General features: G+C 48.7%; 1 protein-coding gene across 1 annotated transcript; it reads left to right on the forward strand.

Moving 5' to 3' along the window:
- The first annotated feature begins 4,060 nt into the window (after positions 1–4,060).
- LOC136291235 (protocadherin-23-like) lies at positions 4,061–9,548 on the forward strand. The gene is made up of 2 exons (XM_066186095.1): positions 4,061–5,947; positions 6,323–9,548. Exons 1-2 carry the CDS (start codon positions 4,127–4,129, stop codon positions 6,380–6,382), a joined length of 1,881 nt encoding a protein of 626 aa, XP_066042192.1. The 5' UTR covers positions 4,061–4,126; the 3' UTR covers positions 6,383–9,548.
- The last annotated feature ends 937 nt before the right edge of the window (positions 9,549–10,485 follow it).

Raw genomic sequence — 10,485 nt, forward strand, 5'->3', positions numbered from 1 at the left:
GTTATATCTGAGTGACAAATTCTGAAGTAATTGCCCACAGAAGGCAGCAGTAACATGCTCTACAGGCAGAGCAAAGACATTGTGGTATATCTGGAATGAAACTGAAAAACCCAACTACTACCATCTGTATTACAAATAGCATGAAGGTCTTTCCTCAGGTATATTATTTCCAATCAGATATATTATTATATCTGGTATATTATTTCAGGTATATTATTTCCAATCAGATTCTGGCAACTACATAATTTTTCATCAGAGAAGGCAATGCATCTATTATTTCACAGCAAAAGGAGTTTGACAAATTAGCTTGTGATTAAGACTTAAATGATGGCTACCAGAAAAAAAAAACAACCCAACCCTCTTAATTACATTTCTCTGCATTTATTAGGAGAGCAGTCCCTACATAGCTTTCTATTATAATAACTGTGACCAGCCTCCATGTGGTCACCAGCAAATCTTTTGTGCAGCTGACACTCCTTCAAGAAGGTGTTGCTAAAATCAATATACGTGTGTCTGGGGAACTATAAATAATGAAACACCTGATGATCTGCAAAGTTAACGCTTTCTCCACATACCACATATTACAGGCTGAATATCCATAGTGACCCCAGCCAGTGAGGCTGCACACAACATCCCTCCTTAAATCCAGCTGCAATAGTTGAAGATACTAGTGCTTCCCCAAAGCACAATTTTGCCAGAAAGCTGATTTATATGGGCGTTCTGCAACCCAGGATAGGAAAAAAAAAAAATCACTGGGGTTAATGGAAATCACTGTTTTAGCATTGCTTAAACTAATCTCTGTCCTTAAACTAAACCCACAGAGGATCAGGGAACACCACCTGGTAGGCAAAAATGGAAGCATGGTGCCCACGGGCTGAAAGGCAGTAACAAGCAGCTGAGACCACGCTGTCTTCAAACAGCAGGAAATAACTTCATGGAAAACTTTCCAGGTTTTATTTGATTTGCTTCAGCTCTGTCTGGAGCAGTTCTGCCACGCTCTGCCCTCAGCTGGCTGCTACCGCCCATCTAATGAGCGCTGGAACGGATCCTACAGAGCTCCCGCCCTGCGTCAGCCCCGAGTCAGGTGGTTTGGCTCAAACTGCTGCTGCTGCTGCTGAAGATGGTTTGCAGTGAGCCAGCGAGCGGCAGAAAAGGAAGTGGTCATACTGCTTTACCACCTCAGCCATGTCTTCAGCATGGGAGGGTCACATCTTCAGCTGCCACAGCTGCTGCATGGGCGAGGCAATGTTTTTAAGTAGAAAACATAGCTGTTATTGGTAGACCTTAATGGTTGCAACAACACTATCTCTGTTTCAGTGATCTTTTGCACTCTAGTGCCATACCAAGCTTTAATTTGCTATAGTTTAATTCTCCTTGAAGGAAAAAGAATTTCCAACTAATCCAAGGAGGATTAAGCTATAGTAAATTCTGATTTGCAAATACAGGCCAATTAAATTTCAGTAGTGGATACAGCTATCACCTTCCAGTTTCCCTCCTTGCTCCCTTCCTGGAGGTTGGGTCTCTGCCACAGGACAGTTAAATTTGGCATGTGGAGCTGCTCGGGAGCACCAGAGTTCACTGCCTTGGCATGGTGAGTTAGAGGGATGCTCATGTAGAGTTGCCTGGAAACACAGGGTTCGAAACTTCGGAGGCTTGAAAGTGGATTCCTATGCTGTTCACCTGCTTACAAAGTCAGTGACGGCCACCTCCAGGAATGGAAAGGGAGAACAGCAGAAGTAACTATCTGCTATCTAACTGAGCAGGCTGGCTTACCAACAGACAATCCCTTCTAAACTGGAATGCTCACACATTTTGTGTACTCTGACCAACATCCCTCATCTTCAAATAACATGCTTATCCTCCTGCCCACTTTTTACACTGGAAGACTTTGTAGATCTGAGGAGCTGACAAGTGTGTTCACTATGAAAGCTGTTGAAGATGTAGGAGGTGGGTAGTGCACTAAGATTTTGACACCCTGCTTCCCTTGGGATAATGTCATTGTGGCAGCTTCCCTCCATGCCTCAGAAATGTCAGTTCTCTTTTTTGTGTAGGTCAGCATGTCACTGAGAAGATGGGGAACAGCAGGGGCAGCTAAATATATCCAGGAGATGGCAAACATCTCCTCAAGATTTAGAAACTTCTGTTAGTGATTTGTGGAAGAAAAGAATGAGGTCATGAACATAGCCAAAGAGAGGAAGAGAAAATATTTAGGAAAGGAATGGAGGAAAGAATAGACTCAGAGAAGGCAGAAACACAAAGAAGGTGGAAGAACACTTAAGAGGTAAAGCTCATGCTCAAAGTAGGCAAAACATCTATAGTGTCCTGAAGATATAGTATTTCTAGAAACATGCTGTAGTTGGGCAGTGCTTTCATATGACTTTACTTCACATAAAACTCTTAAAGTGCCCTGGTTTCACAAAATACATGAATACTTCCAGAACCACAGATAACTAAGTCAGTCTTATTTTTCCCCTGCTATCTCTATTCACACTGTATCTGAACACAGAATTTTGCTCTTTAGGCACTGCCTGACCATGTCAACAGCAGGTTTTGTTTAGTTTTTCAGTGAATGTTCCTGATTGAACATGATTCACGTGTTTTCTTAGTGACAGCATGGGCTGCATGGGACATGGCTGTTTTTCCAAACTTGCTGTGATTCAGTGGAATTCAGGCATTTTCAGATTGAACATCTGTGACTTGGGGAGGATCCATGTGTTTTCTCAATGAATATGAACGAAGCTGGCAAGGGCCTCTACATTTCCTTCTTGCTTCTATGCTTGTAATTATCCCAGTGTATAAAAATACAGAGACTTTCTCAGAATTTGCCTAAGAAGATCTGACAAGATCTAGTTTTGCTCTGCCCCATTTCTCTGTGTAAGGAGGCAAGTCAGATAGAGTGGATGTGATCTCATGTGTTCCCCCTCCTGTCCATGCAACTACACACATGCAGTAGAACTTCTAAACTTACTTTAGAACCTATTTCTCCCTTTTAACCCAGATATGTGGTATTGTGTAGGTCTCAAAAATGTTGGAAAAAAATCCTCTTCCCCTTCTCCTCACTGTTGCAGTGAGTTTGCTCCCTCCTCAGAGCACTCTGGCAGTGTACTTGGGTAGCTCTTCCATGATTTGGAAAAGAGGCCAACAGTAAAACAGCTTGCCTTTCAAGTGACCCTTCACAGGAGAGGACTGAGCTACAGTAACTCCTCTTGGTACTTATTGTCTTTGCCCTGATTTTACTTTTCTGTGCTTGGATGAATTTACTTTTCTCTGAACAGCTGTTAGACTCTTGCCAGAAAGGTGAAGTTAAGTTTGTAAAGGATAAGTGGGAACAGCAAGAGACTGGTACTTGGCTTTCATGGATAGATGGATGGATGGTTGGTACTTAGCATTTATGTGATGCTGTGTATCCTCAGTGTCATTGAAGAAACACTTATTCATTCTGAGATAGATCTGGGAGTCAGGAATAGTGGTAAAAAAGTTGTGGTCTTGCTGAAACTGACTGGTTTCTACTTAAAGCTTACTTCTGGTAAATGCTTTCCTGCCATGCTGAGTTGCTATTTACTGATCTAGTGCTAGGATAACACGCAAGCCTTTTAATGGAAAATGAGGACCAGAATATTAAGGCGAGAAAAATCCTTGTTGAATTGTGCAAACTCGTTTGTCCTTGCAGACTTCTATTTAATTTAAATTCTTCTTCTTCACGAGCCATGCCTCTGCATCTAAAGGCAGCCCGTACGCTAGTCACACTTTGCCCCATCAGCAGGATGCCAACTAATTCCCCGAGTAATCAATTTCGGCGAAGACCTCCCCGAATTCTGGGCGGCACTGGAGCAGCGCCGCACCATCCCGACCCAGTGCGACACGTCCGTGCGCGGGGGACGCGGCCGCCCCCCCGGGCGCTGGGTGGGCGGGCGGGCGGTGGCCCCAGTGCTGCGGGGGGGCGGCGGGGCGGGGGCTGCGCGGGGCGGCGGGAGCCGCTCTCCCGCCCCCTCGCACACGCTCGTCCTTCCCGTCACCGGCGGCGGCGTTCGGGAGTTGCTCCCGCGGCGGCAAAGCGGAGGCACCTGCGTGGCGGCGGCGAGTAGCAGGGCGCGGGATGCCCGTGATGCCGGCTTAGCGGCCAAGCATGGCGTGGCGGCTGCGGGCCGGCAGGTGCCGGGGCGGGCAGGGCGGCGCTGCCCCGACGGGACGGGCGCTGGCGCTGCTGCTGCCGCTGTGGCTGTGCGCGGCGGGCGGCGGCGCGGCGCCGGTGTATAACCTCAGCCTGGCAGTGGACGAGGGGCTGCCGGCCGAGACGCTGGTGGGGGACATCCGCGCGGGGCTGCCGGCGGGCGCGGACCCGCCGGGGGGCTTCCTGCTGTCGGAGGGGAGCGGCGAGTCGGCGGTGCTAGCAGACTTCCACGTCCAGCCGGAGACGGGCATCATCCGCACGGCACGGCGGCTGGACCGGGAGCGGCGGGCGCGCTACAGCTTCGCGGCGGCCACGCTGCGTGGCGAGGTGGTGCAGGTGGAGATCGCTGTCACCGACGTGAACGACCATCCGCCACGCTTCCCGAAGGACAGCCTGCAGCTCAACATTTCCGAGCTCAGCCCGCCCGGCACCGCTTTCCGCCTGCCGCCTGCCCGCGACCCCGACGCCGGCCGCTTCGGTACGCAGGGTTACGCGCTGCTGGAGGAGGGCGGCGCGGCGGGGGAGCCGCCGCTCTTCCAGCTGCGCTACGTGAGACCGGAACCGCTGGAGCTGGTGCTGCTGCGGCGGCTGGACCGAGAACGGGCGGACGTCCACCGGCTGGTGGTGGAGGCGTGGGACGGCGGCAGCCCGCGGCGACGCGGCCGCCTGCGGGTATCCGTGCGGGTGCTGGACGAGAACGACAACGCGCCCACATTCAGCCGCGGCGAGTACCGGGCGCGGCTGCGGGAGGACGCGCCGCCGGGCACCGCGGTCTGCCGCCTGCGGGCCACCGACCCCGACCTGGGCGCCAACGGCGAGGTGCGGTACGCCATCAATCGCCGGCAGAGCGACCCCGACGGCTACTTCGCGGTGGAGGAGCGCAGCGGCGTCCTGCGCCTCCGCCGCCCGCTGGACCGCGAGGCGCGGGCCCTGCACCGCCTGGTCGTGGAGGCGCGGGACGGCGGCTCCCAGCCCGAGGTCTCCAGCGTCCTCGTCTCCGTGGCCGTGCTGGACGTGAACGACAATCGGCCCTCCATGCGCCTGCTCTACCTCACCGAGACCGGCGGCCCACGGGTCTCCGAAGGGGCGCGGCCCGGCGACTACGTGGCCCGAATCTCCGTCTCGGACGCCGACGAGGGCGGCACCGTAGAGGGCGCGGAGGGCGGCGGCGGCATCGCGCTGGCCTTGCTGGGCGGCGACGGCGCCTTCGCGTTGCGGGCGGCCGGGGCCGGCGTCTTCTTCCTCTGCGTGGCGGGGCCGCTGGACCGCGAGAGCCGCGACCTGTACGAGCTGCGGCTGGTGGCCACGGACGGCGGCGCGCCGCCGCTCTCCACCGAGGAGCCGCTGCTGCTGCGCGTCGCCGACCTCAACGACGAGACGCCCGCGTTCCCGCAGCCCCACTACCGCGCCGCCGTCTCCGAGGCCGCCTCCCCCGGCACCGCCGTGATCCGCCTCACCGCCTCCGACGCCGACGAGCCGGGCTCGCCCAACGCCGAGGTGCGGTACGCGCTGGAGGGCGACGCGGCCGCCCTGGCCCTGCTGCGCATCGACGCGCGTAGCGGCGCCGTCAGCACCCGCGCGCGCCTGGACCGGGAGCGGCAGGCGGCGCTGGAGCTGCGCGTGGTGGCGCGGGACGGCGGCGTCCCGCCGCGCGCCGCCGCGTGCCGCCTCAGCGTGCGCGTGGAGGACGCCAACGACAACGAGCCGCGCTTCGAGCGCGCCGTGTACCGCGCGCGCCTGCCCGAGCACGCCTCGCGCGGCCGCCGCCTCCTACAGGTGAGCCCCGCGCGGCCCGGCCCGGCGAGCGTAATGAGCACAGAAGCTCAGGTCTTAAGGGGGAATCAAGTATCAGCTCTGGTTAAACTTCAGAGGGCGTTAAACCAGCTGTGATACTTCTGAGGACTTGAGATGGTCTTCAGAGAGCCGGTAGGACCCGTCCCCGAGGGTAGCATGACCCAAACTGAACCAGAGAGAAGGGCAGACAGTGCAACACACAGTGGCTTGAAATTAAAATGCACTTCAGGGTCTTTGTGATGGTTCCCGAGCTTTCTGCTAACGATGTGAATCAATTCACCCTGCCTTTGCAGAAACTGATTAGTCCTAATAGAGAAAAATGTTCAACTTGTCCGTAAAACCCTTTATTCTTTGCAGGTGAGGTTGAATGGAGGCTTTGGAGGTCCAGAAGTTGACAGAGAGCCCTTTTGCTTTTAGCTTGGAAGAGCATTGCAGAATGTATACCTTTGAACTGAACAAAGCCTTTTCCGTCAGAAGAAAATTCACAGCAGCTGGGCCTGAGTAAATGCAGACATGTTTCTGAGTTTGTGCAGAACTTAAATGAATTTGGGAAAAAACATTTCTTAAAGAGGAGACCTAGGGAGAACTGCAGTGTGTTTCCTCGGTACATTTGATGAAAAATCATTCTGTCTTTATCTTCAGGTGGCCTACTAAATTAATTTATTTTCAAATCATGAATCGTTGATGATATTTTGGGTCAGACAATAATAGTTGATTGGAACAAAAGGCGTTTTCTTATCTACCTTTTTTTCTCTTTTTTTTTTTTTCCTAATTGCACACTGAGCTGAAAAAGTACACAATTTGTACAGCCCTAATACAGTTAAATCTCTAAAAACTTTGGGAAGGTTGAGCTCATGGAGCTTCTCATTTCGTATCCAAAGGCAAAAAGAAAATCCCATCACTGCCCATTCCTTTTCCTTCAACACCATTAAAAAAAAAAAAAAAAAAAGTCACCGTGCACCGGTGGCCCCAGGAAAGCCCAGGAGAAAAGTGATACCGTGGTTTTAGGAGTTGGCGATGTGCCGGGGAGGAGCGGGGGGCGTTGCGGCAGCCCCGGCCGCTGGCGCTGGGCGAGGACGTCCGTGGTGCTGAAAGGCAGCGGGGCTGGCGCCGTCGGGGAGCGCTGCCGCAGCCTGTCACCGCGGCGGGGCTGATGGATTGCAGTCGTCTGCTTTTGATTGAAGCGGACAGAAGCCCCCTGAAGGGTTCCTGAGTGTTTTAAAGAAAATAACCTGTGATTGTGGTTTTACTAATTTTTTTTCTTTTCTTGTAGGTTTTGATACATTAATAGTGCAGATTTTCCAGGGCCACAGGTGTCATGCCTTGTGATATCGTGTAGGTGGATATCACTCACAGTGCACTGAATTTTGAAAGTGTCACCATGCTGCCATAATCCTGTTTAGAGAGTGGAAAGAAGTAGTCATGTCCTGGTAATGGTTGAACCTGGGATAATAAAGCCAAGCATGAATGAGAAGGACGCATGAGAGATGCATAGGAGGAACAGCAGATGAGCATCCTATGGCTTGCCAGGAAAGGAAGCTGGTTCTTCTTGCAGATTAATCCAGGATCATTGTAGTCGTGTCCAAGTTTCATACTACATTGTGTAGCAGGCTTAAACTTTAAACATGTCCACCTTTTACAATTATCCTTGTATCTTTTCCCCCAGGAAAGGAAACCTTTTACTCCAAGATTCTGAACAGGAAGGGCTATCATGAAGTGGGCAGCTTCATTTATGTTGCTCTAGGAGTTGCAGCGAGTGATGAGAATGCAGAAAATAGGTTTTGGTTTGGCCAAGCTGTTTTTCAGGGTCTGTAGTAAGAGTCTCTGCTCCAGGTGGGCTCTTGAACTTCAGAGCTAGCATGAAAAGGAGGTAACCATGGACTCTGTTATTGCTGCTCCTGGAGAATAGGAAACAAACCAAGATACTGAAGGAGGCTACTCAGGTCACATCTTCCTCTGCTCCACAACCTGGGAGGTGGTGATAAACATTTGTTTTATATTTGAGTCACAATCATGATACCTGGAAGACTTCTGAACCCCATAGTCTTTTCCCTCTGCAAGCAGAGGGGTCTTGCAGTAGGGCATTACTGAAGTAATCATGTTCATCAGTATCCATTACTTGGGGACCAGCTGGTTTCAAACCATTGCCTCGTACACTGTCTAGAGCAATCTTAGTGCTTTGCTGTGCCTCTGCCCAACCACTAAATAACTGGACAGAAAACTTGTTCCCATGTGTTCTTGACTGCATGTTGGTAATGTTTTCCTTCTGAGAAATCTAACTCCTACTGTGTTCATTCAAGTTATCTTCATTTCCCCCCGACTCTCCACAGATGTAGCCCATAATATGGGCCAGTCTTGTGAAATGGATCAACTTGCATGTAAGTCTGTATTAATGGTTCCCCCTAGTCTGTAGGAATTCACCAATTAGAAGAATTAACCATGTACTGAAAAGACATAATTTTCAACCACTTCTGGAAACACTTCTTTGTTCCAGGCATATGTCTGAGCTTTTCCTTTTGTACAGAAGATTCTCCCTTCCAGTGCACACTGACCAGTTATAGAGAATCTGAATCTGAAAAATAAATGGAATTTATTTGCATTAGCTAATATAAGAAAGAAATGTGGCGATGTAATGATTGCATCCTCAGGGTAGATAGCACAGGTGGAGATCAGAAATCTGAGCAGTGAAATAGGAGAAAGTTAAAAGAAGAAAAGGGAAAATCAGTGGGAAAGTAGTGGGTTATCAGGCATTAGAAAGTAGAGCAGAAGTATGCAGTGAAAGATGTAAGTAGAATTTTGAAGTTATTAACAGCATTTATTTAACTTTGGCTGATTTTCTGATACTGAATTTCTGATTTTGTTACCAGTTGTTGTAGACAGCCTTTTGTTAAAATTTAAGCATTACTGGTGGCATGCTTAAACAGAAAAGAAGGTACAGTGATGTAAAAGTGAACACAACCAGAGATAATTTGTAGATCAAGGCAATTTGCAGTAACTAAAAGTGAAGCAGCAGAAGAACTCTTGGTGTGATGTGATGTCTTCAGACATTATAGTAATGCTTTGATTTTTGCAGATGTATCAACATCCTGGTTTCTTCATGCAGAAAGAAGAAATGTTAATTTTGCATGTTAATTTTGAGTGGTCACTGGCCTTAAGGATGACATCAGTTATTACGGTGATCTTTCAGCATAATATGAATCTGTTTTTCTGAAGATCTTCAGCATGGCCTAGAAATGGAATAAGACAGAGGCATGAGTGAGAACTCATCGGGCACTCTCCTGTCTTTCTTACTATTCTTTCTCAAGGAGACCAGTGTGATTACAAATGTCCATCAACTGTTGAGTGATGGTGGTGATTATGTCCTATTTCTGCATTCTTTGGTGTGAGCTTGGCAATTTTAGGTGGGATGGAAACACCACATTCTCTTTCTTATCCTCCATGGACTCCTGCATAAAAGAGTATTTCCCTTACTGGCTTCTGCAAAGCTTAAAGATTTGGTGATGGTGACAGCTCTCAGTTCAACTTATATTTTGAACTTATAGTGTTTATGTTGTGTTATCCAGCATAGAACATTCTGTATATGTTTGGGGTTTGTAGGTTAAACTTGCTTCCACTGCCAGAGTGTGCTGTAGCTTGTAGGATATAAATGTGTGACATAAATGTCATTCTCTTATAGTGCACATGCATTCTTCTGAGAAGTCTAACAAGTTATATACCTGTAATTGCAGAGAACAATTGTATTGATGAGAACAATACAATAGTTACTTAGTAACAGTCATGTCAATAGCTTTTTAGTAAATTTATTTTCTTTTATGGTGTATTAGAAAATTCATGTTTATTGGCCTTAGTTATCTGGCAAATAATAGAGACCCAGATGCATTTCAGTGTTATGACAACTTGCATTTTTCTGATCCATTAAGGAGGCTGTTCAACCTACTGGGTAGAGCTTCTCTGTTCCTTTTATTTAAAAATAACAAGACTTTCTGATGCTGTGATTGTGGGAGGTTTATAAATGCAATGACATCAAAGAAAGATTTTGTTTGAAAGTCTTAAAGCTAATCTAGGTATACCAGGAATTATGAAATAATAAATCCATGAGATTTTAGAAAATACTGTTTGAAGGTATATGTTAGAAAGATGCATGTGGTTTTAGGATTTTTTAAGTGCATAGTGTATTTGAGAGTTATTTGTACTTTCTTGAAATATACATTTCCAAGAACTACTTGGAGAGTTCTAAAAAAGACATTATAACATGCATCTTCTCTAATTTTTCTCTGCCTTCTGCAAAATTAAAAAGGAAGCTAAGAGGACAAAAAGGAATGGAGGATACATCCATGCTTTGAGGGATGGAGACTTAGAGAATGTTATCTGTCATTGAGACGCTAAACAGGTAGCACCAGCATTGGCTGCAGACCACATTTTTTCTTCCTTTTCTTTCCCTGAATATTGAAACAAGGAGCTAAAAAGACAGTCCTTTCCCTCATGGTTTTGGTTCTGGATCATTTAAGCCACACTGCAAT

Source organism: Chamaea fasciata, unplaced genomic scaffold (genome assembly GCF_029207755.1).
Source record: "Chamaea fasciata isolate MVZ Bird 193981 ecotype frontalis unplaced genomic scaffold, bChaFas1.0.hap1 SCAF_6, whole genome shotgun sequence".
NCBI lineage: Eukaryota > Metazoa > Chordata > Aves > Passeriformes > Sylviidae > Chamaea > Chamaea fasciata.

Coding starts and splice junctions, on each gene's coding strand:
- LOC136291235 (XM_066186095.1), top strand. CDS start 4,127: ATGGCGTGGCGGCTGCGGGCCGGCAGGTGCCGGGGCGGGCAGGGCGGC. Junction 5,948..6,322: donor GCGGCCGCCGCCTCCTACAG/GTGAGCCCCGCG, acceptor TATTCTTTGCAG/GTGAGGTTGAATGGAGGCTT.